Source organism: Cicer arietinum, chromosome 2 (assembly GCF_000331145.2).
Source record: "Cicer arietinum cultivar CDC Frontier isolate Library 1 chromosome 2, Cicar.CDCFrontier_v2.0, whole genome shotgun sequence".
NCBI lineage: Eukaryota > Viridiplantae > Streptophyta > Magnoliopsida > Fabales > Fabaceae > Cicer > Cicer arietinum.
In genome coordinates, this window is record NC_021161.2 from 31,697,594 (window position 1) to 31,714,873 (window position 17,280).

At 32.6% G+C, this 17,280-nt stretch overlaps 3 protein-coding genes across 4 annotated transcripts; 1 reads left to right on the forward strand and 2 right to left on the reverse strand.

The window, feature by feature from the left end:
• The first annotated feature begins 5,838 nt into the window (after window positions 1-5,838).
• On the forward strand, window positions 5,839-11,801 carry LOC101503257 (cryptochrome-1). 2 transcript variants are annotated; one of them, XM_004490318.4, is made up of 5 exons: window positions 5,840-6,582; window positions 7,393-7,611; window positions 8,339-9,045; window positions 9,642-10,444; window positions 11,437-11,801. In XM_004490318.4, exons 1-5 carry the CDS (start codon window positions 6,270-6,272, stop codon window positions 11,438-11,440), a joined length of 2,046 nt encoding a protein of 681 aa, XP_004490375.1. In that variant the 5' UTR covers window positions 5,840-6,269; the 3' UTR covers window positions 11,441-11,801. The 2 variants fall into 2 exon arrangements, with proteins under 2 accessions (XP_012568368.1, XP_004490375.1); XM_012712914.3 differs by lacking the exon at window positions 11,437-11,801 and having other exon boundaries at window positions 5,839-6,582; window positions 9,642-10,448.
• A 355-nt stretch (window positions 11,802-12,156) lies between these two features.
• On the reverse strand, window positions 12,157-13,436 carry LOC140919271 (probable aquaporin NIP4-2). Its single transcript, XM_073364990.1, has 3 exons — window positions 13,233-13,436; window positions 12,950-13,011; window positions 12,157-12,758 (listed from the first exon to the last, which is right to left on the reverse strand). Exons 1-3 carry the CDS (start codon window positions 13,410-13,412, stop codon window positions 12,575-12,577), a joined length of 426 nt encoding a protein of 141 aa, XP_073221091.1. The 5' UTR covers window positions 13,413-13,436; the 3' UTR covers window positions 12,157-12,574.
• Window positions 13,437-13,571: 135 nt separating this feature from the next.
• LOC101504223 (aquaporin NIP3-1-like) lies at window positions 13,572-15,320 on the reverse strand. Its single transcript, XM_012712913.3, has 3 exons — window positions 15,218-15,320; window positions 13,921-14,015; window positions 13,572-13,820 (listed from the first exon to the last, which is right to left on the reverse strand). Exons 1-3 carry the CDS (start codon window positions 15,318-15,320, stop codon window positions 13,572-13,574), a joined length of 447 nt encoding a protein of 148 aa, XP_012568367.2.
• Window positions 15,321-17,280: the final 1,960 nt, after the last annotated feature.

Here is a 17,280-nt window from a genome sequence, read left to right on the forward strand (position 1 = left end):
TACACACACACATATTTAAAAACTTCTCAAAAGATTAAATAACTCTTACTAACAACTTATTGACTCCAATAAATCAGACAAGGCAAAAAAATATCAACCATAAATTAATACTAAAATAAATATTTATGGTCCTAATTATTTTAGATAATAAATTAAAAGGGTGTTACACTTTGCTTCTTGGATTGCAATAATCTTAGGTCTCACAAACCGGTAGCTACATCCAGTGAAAGTGCAAACACAAGAAGGGGAGATTGAATTGTGTTTGACTAAGTTGATAACTTTTTCATTATTTGATTAAACTGATTCAGACTTGATGACTTACTTGGACTAGAAGCAATAACAAAACTAAGAAGTTAAAGAATAAAGTGACATAAGTAATTTATCCTGGTTCACCACTAACTTGGCTACATCAAGTCCCCTTCACTTAGAATAATTTAATACACTAGTTCAACAACTTGAAATACAAAGCACCTGACCCTCCAAGCCAGTCTTCTCAAACGGCCTAACAACCCCAGACTTTTGAGGAACCCACACATCTTGACTCTTCCAACCAAGTCTTCTTCACATAATCCGAAAACCCCATATTGTTGAAGGCACACTAACACCACTATCGAGTTTGAATACAAAGGTTTGAAACTTGAATAGTTGCTTCTAAGATGAATTTGGAATTTTGAGCTTAAGTTATTCTACTCTTTTCTAATTTTTCGACGATCTTTTTCTTCAGCCTTGAGTATCTATTTATAGATAAAGTTAGGACTTTAATTTATTCCTTGTGTAATTCTCAATTGTATCTTCATTTCTAGCTTGGTCAACAATAATCTTAATAAAAAATAATTATGAACAATATGTTTTTTGATGATATGTCCTTTACCCAATTCTTTATTTCTGAATCCAATCTCAATAGTTCTTCTAGACTGATTATGTTTGTATTTTGTTTAGATTAAGTTTATAAATTTTTCAAAATGATATTGTTAAGATTGAGTTTGTAATTTTTTTTCCAGATTGTTACTATTCATATTTTGTTAAGATTTAGTTTGTAAATTTTTTAGAATGATATTGTTCTTATTTTGTTAAGATGGCTTTCGTAAATTCTTCATATGAAAATTCCTTCCATTTGCTTGCTATGATTTGGGTGGGAACATAGTGTTGGACGAGTTCATGAACTTTCACAAGTATGAATATGACTAAGTCCCATTAAGTATTTTGTCCTTTGTCAAAATCTAAATCATATCTTTGCAAATAATAAATGTATCTTCTTGTATGTGTTTCTTCTTGTAAACAATTTTTGATCGTATCCTCTTGTAAATAATTCATATCTTGTAGAAAAATCTTGACGAAATCTTGTTGTAAATAATTCATATCTTCTTGTCATAAATATTGATATAATCTTCTTTTAAATAGTTCCTATTTTCTTGTAATAAATCTTGATGAAATATTTTGTAAATAATTTATATCTTCTTGTAGATAAATCTTGATCAAATCTTCTTGTAATAATTCATATCTTCTTGTGATATGATGTTGATCACATCTTCTTCAAATTTTGACCATATCTTCTTTTCAACTTGGTCAAACATTTTCTTCAATTATAAATCTGAGTCAAATCTTATTTTAGATTGTCTTTTAAAACACGAATCTTCTTTCATACTCTATGAAATCAAATATATTGTTATCATAAAATACTTTTGTTAACATCAAAACTTTAAGTATAAAACCAACTTGGTTCCCTAAAATCTCTCTCTTTTTGATGATGACAAAACTGTATTTTTGATAACTACTTATCTTGTAAGTATTTCTTTCCCACATTATCAAACATATTTATCCCTTTTTTGTCACCAGATGAAAATAACTGAAAGTGAAACGTGCCTCTATTTTTTCTTTTCCTTTTTTTTAATAGAATGAATATAACATAAACATAAAACAAAAAATTTATCCTAAGTATGAAACTAAACTACTCTAAGGTTGGCACAACACTAGTTAGGTAAAATAATAAGATTTAGGTGAATATGTCGGCCCATTGGTGTTCGATGTATACAAACTAGATAGTAAGCACACCTTTTTTAACAAAGTCCTTAATGAAATGATGTTTGATTTCTATGTGTTTAGCTCTAGAATGAAGTAGATGGTTTTTGGTTAGGCAAATTCTTAAGTGTTGTTACATTAAATGGTAATGTTAGTTTCTAGGATTTTATAGTCTTCTAGTTAATGTTTCATCCAAAGTAGTTGAAAGACACAACCAATTGCTGAAATGTACTCAACTTCTGCTATTGACATGACAATTGTGCTTTGTCTGTTACTTGACCAAGATATTAAGTTGTCACCTAGAAATGTGTAGTTTCCACTTGTGCTTTTTCCCTCAAGTTTATCTTCATCAGAATCACAATACCCACTTAGTTTGTACCCAGAAGATTTTTTGTAGAACAAGATGCTGTTGGTAGTGCCTTTTAGGTATTTAAGGATTCTTTTAATAGCAGTTAAATGTGATTCCTTAGGGTTAACTTAAAAGTTATTTTTAAGCACAAAGTTACTAAGTCTATCATACCATATCATAGGTGCTTGTTTTTTACAATACAAAGATTTCCTACGTTTAAATACATGATTTGAAAATTCAGAACTTTCAAAACCTGGGGGTTGTTTAACATAGACTTTCTCACCTATATAATCGTTTAGAAACACGCTTTTAACATCCATTTGAAATAATGTAACGTTATTATTTGTAGAAAAAGAAAGTAGGATACAAATATCTTCTAACTTGACCACCAGAGAAAATGTCTTGGTGCAATCAATGTCGTTTTGTTGATTGTAGCCTTACGCGACAAGTGTTGCCTTGTTTATGATGACTTCGCCTTTTTCATTTAGCTTTTTTCTTAAAATCCACTTGGTTCCAATAATGTTCTTCTTTGGTCTAAGTACTAGATCCCAAACATCATTCCCCTGATTTATCAGTTTCTTCTGGTTTGTCTGCATCAACTTCCTCTGGTTCAAGTAAACTTGCACTATAATAATCTTGCTTTGACTTTTCAAGGTCAAGTTATTGGTCATCAAATTTTACATGTATGGATTCTTCCATAATATGAGTTTCCCTATTTACACTTTATAAGCCTTAGATCTATCAGAGTATTCAATGAAGGTGCACTTTTGAGACCTATAATCAAATTTACCAAGGTTATCTTTAGTGTTCAACATATAACAAGTACAACCAAATTATTCGAAGTGGGAGATGTTAGGCTTTTTACCTTTCCACAATTCATATGATGTTTTATTCAATATAGACCTAATTAAGACTATTTTGAATATAACATGTAGTGTTAATTGCTTCACTCCAAAAGTGTTTTGCAACATTCATATCATTTGACCTGATTCAGGCCATTTCTTGGAGTGATCTATTCTTTCTTTCTACAACTTCATTTTGTTGGGGTGTTCTAGGAGAGGAGAATTTTTGAGAGATTTCATTCTAATCACAAAAACTTTCAAAGAACTTGTATTCAAATTCTCCTCCATGATCACTTCTAATTGTTACAATCTTAAGACCCTTTTCATTCATTACTTGTTTGCAAAATGTGATAAACACTTTGTTGGACTCATCCTTACTTCTTATGAACTTTACCCATGTCCACCTAGTGTAATCATCTATTACAACAAAGCCATATTTATTTCTACTTAGAGAGGTTGTTTTAACTGGCCCAAAGAGATCTATGTGTAAGAGCTCAAGGGGTTTTGAGGTAGAGACTGAGTTCTTAGGGATAAAGGAGTTCATTGTTTGTTTTCCCTTTTGACAAGCTTCACACATAATTTCAATTTTATAACTAACCTTAGGTAGACCTCTAACTAGTTGAAGTTTATTCAATTTTTGTAATTAATCTAAGGTTTGCATGACCTAATCTTTTATGCCAAATTAGTTTCTCTTCATTTACTGATATAAGACATTTAATCCCTTGTTTCTCTACCATAAACATATTTATCTTTGAAATATTGTTTTGCCTCTGACATGTAAATAGTACATATCCATCCTTCTGACTAGGTGCCTTGCATATTTTTTGATAAAATATCATATCATAATTATTATCACTTAACTGACTAATACTTAATAAATTATAGTTAAAACCTTTAAAAAAACAAGACATTTTTAATAGAATGGGAAATTCCATTACCAACTGTAACTTGACCAATGATCTGACCTTTTTGTTTTCCTACAAAAGTCATTGTGCCTTCTTTGCTCAATGTTAGTTCTTGGAATATAGACTTTTCTCATATCGCGTGTTCTGAACATCCATTGTCCAGGTACCATGTGTTTTAACTTGATTGTTGAGGACATCTACAACATAGACAATTTTGTTCTTAGGTACCCAAATTTAGTTAGGTCTTGGTTTGTTAGTCTTGAAAGGTTTCTCGTCTTTTCTTGTATTTAACATGGAACAAGATAATTTGGAGTGACCTTTCTTAGAGCAAACATTACACAAGATATATTAGGGAATATGTTTAGGTTCAGTTACAGTTTCTTCAATTCCTAAACTTCTTTTACCATTTCTACTAACTCCATAAATCCTAGAAGAATACTTACTTTTTTCCATACCATTAGCTAGAAAATATTGAAATACTTCTTCATACTAATCAAAGTTACATGTGGTATTTTCAATTGATGTTGAACTATAGTTACTTTTCATAGTTAGATTTCCAGTCTTAAGTTCAACAATATCAGTTTTTAAAGTTCCATTTCTATTTTAACTTCAACACTTTGATTCTTTGACTCATTAAGTTCTTTAGTTAGGTTTTCATTTTCATTCCTAGGTGTTTTCAATTTTAAGGACAATTTGTGATTCTTGTCCAAGAAACCATTAGAGCCAAATTTGTTTGTTCTTCATCATCAAAGGGAGCTATGCTCGATAATAATGTATTTGACAACTTAACCGACCTAATATTATAGAGAAGATCGACACTTACTTAGAAGGAAGGTTACGATACTAAGTGCACTAGCTAAAAAGTAATATAGCCAACTGAACAACAGTGGAGTCATCCATGTTGATCAATTGTGACATAGTTGTGGCAGTCACACATCTTCCATTTTGTACAATCCCAAACATTAGTAAATAAGAGAATATTCAATGAGGAACATACACCTAAATTAGAGTTGAGTTTGAGACTAATGTAAAATCTATAATCTTAATTACACGACCACTATATAAGTTAAAAGATAAAAGAGATCCACAAACTTTTACCTACTATCCTTAGTAATATTGATTAGCCCTCATGGAACATGTCATAAATGACTTTTTTTATGGGAGTGTTATAAATAGACGACTTAAATGACTATAAACAACAATGAAACAAGTATGATCTTTTATTCATTGTTTCCTCTGTTTTTTGATCCATTGTTCATTGTTTCCTTAAAACACCTTTTGTTTATTGCTTGTTCAGATTAGACAAGAACATAAATAAAATATTTTAATTCTATTATTAGTAACAAGAAATATCTATAATATCACGAGATTTTGGGAATATAAAGATTGCACGAACAAAAAAAAAATGAACGCAGTTGTTTAGTGTTGGATCGTGAAGATAAAATAATGCGGCATACCCATGTGGTTTTCTGAGTTGGAAAATGTAAGTATATGCTAAAATTGATTTTTTATAATAATAATTTTAAATCTCTAAGGTAGCTTATGTATCCAACATTTTGTTGATTCTCCACTATGTGTCACTTGGTATATGAAAAAATAGAAGAAACTAGAGACGTGGATGTGATTTGTTTTGTTTTGTTGCTAAAATAGGATAATAGGAAAATTTGAAAAATCTACATAGCATAAAAAAGTTGTGGCTACAATTTCTCTATCAATTTTCTCTGTATCCCCCCACTCATTTAACCAATCCTCTTCACTTGTTCTCTCTCTCTCCCCTTGGACTCTTTCTTTAGTGTCTCTTTTTTCTCGTTGCAACTTGAGTGTGTGAAAAAAGAACCAAAATAAGAATTTTTTGGAAAAGAAATCCTCCCCAAAAGTAATCCTATTTTTTTGGAGAAAGATAATTTAAAGATAAATACCAAAAACTCAAACTTGTCAACTCAAATCTAAAAAAATCATTTTTTTTTAACTCTTTATGGCCTAAAATCTCTCCCAATATAGAAAACAAAAAAACAAGGTAGTGGAAAAGCAATAAGAAAAAGATAAGACTAATCAGCATTTCTTGGTATTTTTCAGCTATTAGAAGAAAGGAAGAGAAAGAGATCTGGTATATGGTTAAAAAAAGAGGTTTATTTGTGTGTGTGAATTGTGGAGATGACAAGTGGTGGATGCAGCATAGTTTGGTTCAGAAGAGATCTGAGAGTAGAAGATAACCCTGCACTTGCAGCAGGTGTTAGAGCAGGTGCTGTTGTTGCTGTTTTTATATGGGCACCTGAAGAAGAAGGTCAATATTATCCTGGTAGAGTTTCAAGATGGTGGCTTAAAAACAGTTTGTCTCAACTTGATTCATCTTTGAGAAGTCTTGGTACTCCTCTTATCACTAAAAGATCAACTGATAGTGTTTCTTCTTTACTTGAAGTTGTTAAGAACACTGGAGCCACTCAAATCTTTTTCAATCATTTATATGGTCAGCTTTTATATATTCTTCTTGTCATATCTTGAATTTTTGTAACTTTATATGATATTGCATGATTCTGTGCTAGCTGGTTCGACTTATTTTCATGAGTATTTTGTTTGTTTCATTTTGTTTTGTTTTGTTTTGTTTTGTACTATTCATAAATCCTTTGATGTCTCAAATATATACCAAGTTACGGTACAATCCAATTGGAAGTATCCGAGTTCAAACCTTGCATAAAACAATTCTTGGTCATATTTTACTGATTGAACATCGGTTTATCGGCGCCTTTTTCGAGAACGAGAGGGTTAAAGAACAAAAATAAGTATGATACCAAGTTCTTACTAGTTTTCATCGCTTAGTAATAGACAACATCATGGTAGACGGTAGAATGAATCCTTGGTTTGGTTGTACCAATTTCAGTTGTTAGTTTTTCGGTTTTCCGAGGAAAAGGGGTTTGATAATCGTGAGTTTGACTAAGATGTAAGGAAAGCGTAGCCAAAGATTGTTTCAACTAGGATTCAAACTCATATTCTCCCGATCAATTAAATCATAATTGACGCTCATTTACCACTTATGCCCAACCACTTAATTTGTTGTTAGTTACTGTTATTATTTGGTAAAAAGTAAACTCTTTCTTTGATTAAAATTTCTTCTTTTTCTTATCAGTTTTTGATGTGTATGTTATGTCTCTGATAACTTCATTCATATAAGCTGTTTTATAATTTGTCTCCTCTATTATGCTGTGATGATATTTTACTGTGTTTCTTATTGCAAAACTGTGTCTAAATGTTAATTAACATGCAAATTTCTATGTTACAGATCCATTATCACTTGTGAGGGATCACAAAGCAAAGGAGGTTCTAACAACTCAAGGCATTACCGTACGTTCATTTAACTCAGATTTATTGTATGAACCATGGGATGTGAATGATGAACATGACCAACCATTCACAACTTTTGATTCTTTTTGGGAAAGATGCCTTAGCATGCCTTATGACCCACAGGCACCTCTTCTCCCACCTAAAAGAATTATTCCAGGTTTACTTTGTTCCTCTCTTTCCTTATACCCTCACATTTATTTCAACTTTTTTTATGATACTTGTTATTTGAGATAGAGAATATATTTCTGTCAACAAAAAAAAAAGATAGGGAATATATGCCCCTACTTTTCATTATGAAAATACCATTGGAAATGTATGTTTGGATCCAAAAATAAAGTTTGTCCCACATAAACTCTACAAATCTATGTAGCATCAACACTTCAGATTGAAGTCGCACACTTGACACGACATTGGCACATGTCATTATATTCAATTACTTCTATTTTCTTAAATTATTACTGGTATCTACGTGTGTCTATATCAGAGCTTCAAAGCTGCTGATATTGCGGGTCTAATATTGTTTTTATTGTTTAGGTCTTTGATTATGCAATGGTATTTAGGGACAAATTTCATGACACTTGCATAATTGATGGAATGATTTAATTCAAGAAATCTGTGAAAGACAAATGTTAAAATTTGAAGGACCAAAATAACGATGCCGGGACCAAAACAATGATTTAATATTATTAAGGAACTGAATTGATAACATAAATTTGAAGCACCAAAATAATGACTCTTGTATAGGTCTTTCAAGGTTGCTTTACTTGGTAGTTAATACTTTCCTTTTTTTCTTTGTTGTATTTTCATGTTTGATGAACCATCCATAAGTTTAGACTTTAATTTTCATTCTGTAACTTCTGTTAAAATTTCTTGTCATGTTTCAGGTGATGTATCAAGGTGTCCTTCTGATACATTGGTGTTTGAAGATGAATCAGAGAAAGCAAGTAATGCACTTCTTGCTCGAGCATGGTCACCAGGGTGGAGCAATGCAAACAAGGCATTGACAACGTTCATAAACGGTCCACTGATTGAGTATGCGAAAAATCGCAGGAAAGCTGACAGTGCTACAACCTCATTTCTCTCCCCGCATTTGCATTTCGGAGAAGTTAGCGTCAAGAAAGTATTCCATCTTGTCCGAATTAAGCAAGTCTTTTGGGCCAATGAAGGAAACCAAGCCGGCGAAGAAAGTGTAAACTTGTTTCTCAAATCGATTGGTCTTAGAGAGTATTCAAGGTACATTAGTTTCAACCACCCTTATAGTCATGAAAGGCCTCTTCTTGGACACCTTAAGTTTTTCCCTTGGGTGGTGAATGAAGGATATTTTAAGGCATGGAGACAAGGAAGGACAGGGTACCCTTTGGTGGATGCTGGAATGAGAGAGTTGTGGGCTACTGGTTGGCTTCATGATCGAATACGTGTTGTTGTTTCAAGTTTCTTTGTGAAGGTCTTGCAGCTTCCTTGGAGATGGGGGATGAAATATTTTTGGGATACCCTTTTGGATGCTGATCTTGAGAGTGATGCTCTTGGTTGGCAGTATATATCGGGTACTCTCCCTGATGGTCGTGAATTCGACAGAATTGATAATCCACAGGTGCAATTGCTTCTGTATATAATCTACCTTTATTGACCTTTTGTGATGTTTGATCATCTTTTTGAATATTTTTATTTCCTTAGTTGGGAAAAAAAAACCACATCATGAGTTGCAATATCCTGTTGTTGTTATGAAACTTCTTTTGTTTCTGAGTGAAATAAAACATAGTTCCGGGTTACTTTCTGAAAATATAGTTTTAATTTTTAAATTTTTTTTTTTTCATTTTAAATTGCTAACAAGGAGATGGAAGATTTATGTAATTACTAATTGTGATAGAGAGAAGATAGAAGACAATATTTTACAGCGTTTTGGCATTTACAAAAATTTCTGAAAATGTTAAATCTGCTTTGAAAAATTATCAAAGAAAATAGTGAGGAAAATATTGAATCTATATATTCTTTTATTTTTATTAGTTGAATTGGAAATGAAAACATGAAAAGTAAGTAGGCCCTTATTTCCATACATTTTTGGGGCAATATCTCTGAACTTTGAAGTTTATATTTTTAGTTATATACTACTTACTGTCAGGTATTTTGAATGCTTAGATGACATATTTCTAGTGATAAATACACTCATTTTGGTTATTGAATTTTCAGTTTGAGGGATACAAATGCGATCCAAATGGAGAATACGTGCGACGCTGGCTTCCTGAACTTGCAAGATTGCCAACCGAATGGATACATCATCCATGGAATGCCCCAGAATCAGTACTACAAGCTGCTGGTATTGAACTTGGCTCAAACTACCCTCTTCCAATTGTGGAAATAGATGCAGCAACAGTGAGACTAGAGGAAGCACTTATACAAATGTGGCAACTAGAAGCAGCTTCAAGAGCTGCAGCGGAAAATGGAACCGAGGAAGGTCTTGGAGACTCATCTGAATCAACCCCTATTGCTTTTCCACAAGACATACAAATGGAAGAAATACATGAACCTGTTAGGAACAATCCACCTCACGGTACTCGGCGCTACGAGGATCAAATGGTACCGAGTATCACTTCTTCTAGGGTGAGAATGGAAGAAGAAGAAACTTCTTCGGTTCGAAACTCGGGAGAAGACAGCAGAGCTGAAGTGCCAACAAATGCAAATGGACAGCAAAATACAAGAGAGACGGAGAGCCAAGGAGTGCTGCAGAATGTAAATAGAAACACTAGACAACGGAATAATACTCCAACTACATTTTGGCTGAGAAATGCTCCTGAAGATTCGACAGCTGAATCTTCAAGTAGTACTAGAAGAGAGAGAGATGGAGGTGTAGTTCCTGAGTGGTCGCCACCGACTTCTAACTTCTCAGATCAATTTGTAGATGATGAAAATGGTATAGGATCCAGTTCACCTTACTTGCAGAGGCATCCACAGTCTCACCAATTGATGAGTTGGACGCGGCTACCTCAAACTGGGTGAGATTTCTCATTGCACCAGAAAGATGAATAACAAATAAGTACTTCTATGAAGCACTGTTACAGACACAAGACATGACACTGACACTGACATGTAGACCCCAACAATAATTTAAGAAAACGAATGTGATTAAATATAAACTATATGTGTCAGTGTCGTATCAGTGTCGGTACTACGTGTGAATATGTTGTATTTCTTATTGATTTTTTACAAAATACAATATGGTATAAATAGTCTAAAGAGTACAACTAAATCAGGAAGCTAATTAAATCCTAATTAACTCAATTATTTACAATAAAAGAGAGATATTATGTGGCAATAGTAAGAGAATATTCCTACGATACAGCTAATGAAAGTTGTATAGCTGTCCCTTAATGGACAGAATCGTAACCAACAGTACGTAGATGTACCTTCTAAACAATTTCATTACAAGATCCTATTCACCATCTATGTGAGGATTCTAAAACATATTTAACTGACTGTCCTTTGTCATTAGACATTTTTACATAGGAAATTTTGACGTCGTTTAATCTATGTAATGAGTCCAACTCATTGGAAAAAAAGACTACTTTAGTTGTCAATTTTGTTAGGCTTCTTTGAGATGTATAAAACTCTTATTCGTCATTCTTTTTTCTTTTTGGTTCAGTATTATGTTTCTTGCTTCCCATGTTGTTTAGTTTTTAAACCATCTGTTTTCCTTAAGTGAAGAGTGTACTGAAGTAATTTCAAATTTCTAGTATTTATAATTTATCAAGAAAATCATTAAGGGCGCGTTTGATAATGAAAAGTATCAATATGTGTGAATAGTTTATAGTATTAATAATTTATTAAGTAATATCAAATTTATAGTATTAACTGTATTTCACCATATTTCATCAATTCGAACATGCCCTAGATAAATGTTAGTGTTCTGATGATGTTTCTAATCAAAAGCTATGATCTTATTGTCTTTTGTTGTTACCTTACTGCCATTATTTTTTTTTTACTGCAGATAATTCATATTTAAAACACGCAGACTTGAAGCAGGGATGTGGGAAATGCATGCAATCTCACCAAGTGGGATGGAGAACATGGCAATGGAGATACATTTGCTCATTTTCTGCAATGTATCTCCAATGTTTTGATGAATGATTAACTGATGAAATCCAATTGTTTGGAAATTTCAGTTCATCGGGACAGTTTCATCTGCATTCTTCCCTTTTGCTTCTTGTACAAAATGTGTAGTCCTACTATTGTAAAGTATATAATATATAGTATTTTGTGTAGTAGTGAGGGAGAAACAGTAACTTTTGAATCTTTGGTTCACTCTTAAACTCGAGTTTGTGCTTGTGATTTAAAGCAGATATATTTCTTTTATTATCCTTCCTTATTTAGATTTTCTTCCCTTTAATGTAATACTAGCAAGGTAACTCACACGACACTTTAGTTTTTAACAACGTTCATAAATAATGTTTCTCGGTCGGCATTTTAAGATTGTGAATATTTTTTAGTTTTTAGACGGAATAGTAAATACCACTAGAAATTCACATACAATTGTGAGGTCTTGAGTTCGAATTTATAACATGATGTCTAACTTAACAATATCAGTATTATTTGAATTAGGATTTAAAGTCAACTTGTGAGTATGTAATTGATGTTAATGTATGTAATTGATGAATTTAAAGACAGATGAAATTATAGTGACAATGTTAATCAAAATCCCCACTTTGAAACTCAAGAAAAATAACCATTCATATAAATAATAAATACTACTTTAATAAAATAACCGTAGTAGTAATAAAGACAGTGGTTACTTGGTGACTACGGGAACATACTCACTATCTTTATGATAGAAACAGGGGGTACTATTGAGTGTCCAAATTTTACATTGAGTAGTATAGAATGGTAGGTGGAGTATTCAAGTGATTTGGTTCTTATAAGTTATTGCAAACGCCACTAACTATAACAAGAGTATTATTATTCTTTTTTACTGGAATAAGCACATTATAGTCTTTCATGAAAACATTCCTAGTCCTCACTGTTTCTATTCTAAACTAGTAAAAGGAAATGACCTGTTGCTAACTACTGATATAGATCAAGCTCGTAGAAATTTATCAGTTGATGGATTAGAAAGTTAAATGATTATGATTTCACACATGACATGGTTCTTCTGGTTGAGCTGGTTTTGTTACTCTTAGGAAAGTGTAAAGCACAGTTGCAAAAACTGCTCCCACAGTTGGGCCAATGATAAAAACCCAAATGTTTTTGTAATTGCCTGATACTATGGCCGGTCCCACACTCCTTGCAGGATTCATGGAAGCTCCCGTGATAGGCCTGCAAAAGAAAAAAATTGATTTAAAAATTTTCGATTGAACAAACACTTTCTAGTTTCTACATCAATTGTAAAATAAGTGATGTAAAAAGTTGTCATGGAATCTGTATTATGCACTAGTGATTGACTATTACAAAATATAAGTACACTAACAAGAATTTTAATAAAATGATCATAGAGATTGTTTATTTACCCGGCAATGATGATATTAATCGTAACTGAAATACCTATTGCAACACCAGCTAGTTCTTTGCTCTGCTTCAATTAATGAAGGCACTAAATTAGTTCCTTTATAAAACACAATATAACAAAATGCTTAAAGTCAAGAAGCTACAAGGTTATGTTCCTTCTTAGCCAAAAAAAAATGTTTGCATAGCATGTACGTAGATACATAAATAGTATGATATTAATTAAATACATACATAAATGAATATCAAAATATTTGAATTTATAATGTATAATTTTTGCTGTAGTACCCCTCTGTGATCAGTGGCAACACCACAAATAATTAGCACCAGTATGAAAGTGATTATGGATTCCCAAACCAATGCTTCAAGATCAGAAGTTGAATTCGAGTATTGGGTCACTGTTACTCCAATATCCACCTTGTCATGATACAACACTTTGAGTGTGAGTGTGGCCAGTGTGGCACCCATTAACTGACACAACACATAAACAGGCACCTAGAAAATAATAAGCAAGAGAAAAAAAAAACATGGAGCACTTAATCATCATGATCATGTGATTGAGTACGCAACATAAATTAATTACCAAAAGAATTTCAATTTTTATATTTTTTAATTGTCGCTGTTATTTCAACATTTTGCTAGTAACGAGTTACTTACAAGTTTCAATTGAATTTTTTGGACAACAGCCAAAGCAATTGTGACAGCAGGATTGAAATGGGCACCAGATACGTGACCAACTGAATATATAGCGACAGTTAAAGCGAAGCCGGAAACAATTGCTATGTCAACAATTGTGATCGGTAACCTCTCGTTGACAAGTGCAGCCCCACAGCCAGCAAATAAAAGAATGTATGTACCCACAAATTCAGCAATAGCCTATACTAAAAAAGTTGAAGTTAAAAATTTGACATTAGGCACATACACATTAAAAATTAACAGCATCTAATTGGTTCTTGGAGTTGGAAATTATTATTACCTTTTGGATGCTAGATGGAGAATGTTGGGCCTCAGAGGTGGTACTATGTGATTGTTTAACATACAATTCTAGCTTAGGTGAACAATCAACATTAACTGTTGGAACATATGTATGTTATAGTGTGAATTTAAAAATGTGTTGAAGTCCCACATTGGAAAGAAATATTTTTTATAAATTTAAGTGGAAAGAAACATGTTTTTTAAAATTCAAGTCCCACATTGGAAATAATTTTTTTTGAAATCCCACTTTGGAAAACTATCATATTTTGTAGTTTCAATTCTATACATACTAAAGTCCCACATTGTTTAGAAAACATATGTGACTTTGCTTCCATCACTATATAATGAGTTTCAAGCTACTTTGAAAAGTACACCAAAGTTGGATGCTTTTCCCAACTTTCTCTTTTCTCCCTCTTATATTCTGCTCGCCTAATTTTCGAGCCACTTCTCCCCTTTCTTTCTGTCCCTTCGGTTTTAGAGCGGCTATTATGCCACAGTTCGTAGTCCCTTCGGTTTTAAAGCGGTTGTTATGCCATAATTCTTTCGGTTTTTTGAGCGGTTGTTAAGCCGTAGTTCTTTTGTTTTTAGAGCGGTTGCTATGCCGTAATCACTTTGTTTTTAGAGCGGTTATTATGTCATAGTCCATTCGTTTTTGTCTTTTTGAGCGGTTATTATGCCGTAGTTATCAATGGTCATAGTACCATATTGAGAGTGACTTTAATTGTCATATTGAGAGTGGCTTAAACTGCCATATTGAGGGTGTAATTCTAGAACGGTTTTCTATCATATTGAGAGTGGCTTAAACTGCCATATTGAGGGTGTAATTCTAGAACGATTTTCTACGGTGCAGTGGAACTCCGATACAGTGAATCTGGGCTGTTTTATCCTGGGGACTTCGTGGTTGATAGTCTGCCTTGCACAATTTGGGCAGTGCCGCGAAACGTCTTAAAGAGAGCGACCTAGTCCGCGACTCAACCCAGTAATATCTTTGGTGGCATAAATTGTGAATTTTAAATAGTTTTTGAAATTCAAAATCCAACAATTTTAAGACGTTTCGTTCTGTCATGTCAACCGAAGAGATTACTGGATTTGGTTATGTTGCCTCTCATTTCGATAAACTGTTTCAGTTTGAAGCAAATAGAAAAGGATAAAACAGTTGGAGAATTAACCCATGGGAGAATAATAATAAGAATTATATTCTTAACCGACTTGTTGATGATCGGTATAACTATTACAGTTCTAGCAATAAGTGTGAGATATGCTTGAGATACTCTGAATAAGTAAGTTGTGACTGCTACCTAGATTATCAGAGAGTATCAGATGTCCGATGACAGATACATGGAGGCTGACAGATTCGTGGAGGTGAAGGCACACTCCCGTGAAATTCAGAAGATAATTCATGAGATCAGCTATTAAGGTACGTCATTCATGACATATTTAATTTAAATATTGAAATTTTATATGTCTCTTTTGTTTGAATGTTGAAATCAATAAAATGTCTGTTTATGCTTACATGTTGGTGTGATTTTAATTTTGACATGCTAGACTATGTGATGTGAACACATCTGATTTCAAAATTAAGTAACTTAGTTTTAATTCTAAAGTTATTGTTAAATGATTTTGGAAAATGTGATTTTTATAGTCAAGTTAAAATAACAAAGAGTTCACATAAATATGTAGTTAGAGAATTTAAGTCTTTAGAATTATTACATTTTGACATATGTGAATTTGATGAGACGTTACCAAGAAATGAAAAATAAAAGTGAAACGCTTGGCATGTTAAGGATCTTTACAGCTGAAATTGAAAAATCAATTTAATATAAAGATTAAGAGATTCCAAGTATGATTTAGTTTATTAAATGAGTTTTATAAATTGTTTGGAATTATACATGGAACAACTACACCATAATTACTTGAAGTGAATGGTAAAGTTGAAAAGAAAAAAGAATATAAATTTTATTGAACTAGTTGTTGCTAGTATGTTTAACTCCAGTACTACACCTCATTGGTGTGAAGAAAATATATTGTTTATTTGCTATGTTTTGAATAGAGTTCTTAAATCTAAAAGCAAAACATCTCCTTATGAGATAGTGAAGAAAAGATAATTAAACTTGTCTTATTTTCAAACATGGGGTGGTCTGACTTATGTCAGAATCCTCGATCCCGAGCGAGTTAAACTCGCCAGTAGAGCCTATGAATGAGAATTCATTGGGTATGCGGTATAGAACAAAGCGTATAGGTTTTATGACCTAAACGCAAAAGTGATCATAAAGTCAAATGAAGTTGAATTCTATGAAAATAAATCCCCTTTTAAATTGAGAAATAGTTGGGGCAGCAAACCTAGTCAAGTTCCTGAGAAATAGTGGGGGCAGCGAACTTATTCAAGTTCATGTGACAAGAAGCATTGAAAGCAACAAACAAGACGAAACAGAAACTCGAAGGAGTAAGAGAGTAAGAGTTGCTATAGATTATGGACCAAAATATATGGCTTATAATCTAGAAGAGGATCCTGCAAATCTTAAAGAAGCTCTGTAATCATTGGATGCAGATCTATGGCAAGAAGCTATAAACGATGAAATGAATTCTCTAGAGTCTAACCGAACCTGACATTTAGTATACTTGCCTCTTGGTTGCAAACCAATAGGTTGTAAATGGATTTTGGAAAAGAAACTAAAAACCGATGGATCTGTTGATAAATACAAGGCACACCTTGCAGCCAACGGTTTTAGACAAAGAGAAAATATATATTTATTCGACACTTTTCCACCGTTCACTAGAATAACATCCATTTGAATACTTATATCACTATCAACTATTCTTAACTTGGTGACACACCAAATGGATGTTAAAACAACTTTTTTAAAAGGTGATTCGGAAGAAGAAATCTGTTATGGAACAACCTAAAGGTTTTGTAATTCAATGACAAGAATACAGGGTATGTATGTTAGATAAATTCATGTATGGTCTTAAATAAGCTCCAAAGAAATGGCATGAAAAGTTTGATAACTTTATTATATCAAATGAGTTTAAAGTGAATGAAAGTGACAAATGTATTTACCACAAATTTGAAAATGACATTTGCACTATCATATGTCTCTATGTAGACGAGATACTCATATTTGATTCAAACATTCATGCTGTAAATATTTTGAAATCATTGTTGTGTAACAACTTTGATATGAAAGACCTCAGAGAAACAAATGTAATCCTTGGAATCAAGATTACTAGGTCAGAAAAGGGAATTTCTTTGGATCAATTTCACTATGTTGAAAATATCCTACGAAATATAATTACTTTGACTATAAACCTGCTTGCACACCATATGATCTAAGTGTGAAACTTTTCTAGAACACTGGTCAAG

What these genes read in the sequence shown, in the direction of transcription:
- LOC101504223 (XM_012712913.3), bottom strand. Translation starts at nt 15,320, where the DNA reads ATGAATTATCTTCTGAATTTCACGGGAGTGTGCCTTCACCTCCACGAA. An exon ending in GATACTCTCTGATAATCTAG is followed by an intron (nt 14,016 to 15,217) that starts GTAGCAGTCACA and finishes ATGTTCCAACAG; the next exon opens with TTAATGTTGATTGTTCACCT. An exon ending in CTCCATCTAGCATCCAAAAG is followed by an intron (nt 13,821 to 13,920) that starts GTAATAATAATT and finishes TTTTTAGTATAG; the next exon opens with GCTATTGCTGAATTTGTGGG.
- LOC140919271 (XM_073364990.1), bottom strand. Translation starts at nt 13,412, where the DNA reads ATGGGTGCCACACTGGCCACACTCACACTCAAAGTGTTGTATCATGAC. An exon ending in TTGCCACTGATCACAGAGGG is followed by an intron (nt 13,012 to 13,232) that starts GTACTACAGCAA and finishes TAATTGAAGCAG; the next exon opens with AGCAAAGAACTAGCTGGTGT. An exon ending in ATTAATATCATCATTGCCGG is followed by an intron (nt 12,759 to 12,949) that starts GTAAATAAACAA and finishes TTTCTTTTGCAG; the next exon opens with GCCTATCACGGGAGCTTCCA.
- LOC101503257 (XM_012712914.3), top strand. Translation starts at nt 6,270, where the DNA reads ATGACAAGTGGTGGATGCAGCATAGTTTGGTTCAGAAGAGATCTGAGA. An exon ending in CTTTTTCAATCATTTATATG is followed by an intron (nt 6,583 to 7,392) that starts GTCAGCTTTTAT and finishes TCTATGTTACAG; the next exon opens with ATCCATTATCACTTGTGAGG. An exon ending in ACCTAAAAGAATTATTCCAG is followed by an intron (nt 7,612 to 8,338) that starts GTTTACTTTGTT and finishes GTCATGTTTCAG; the next exon opens with GTGATGTATCAAGGTGTCCT.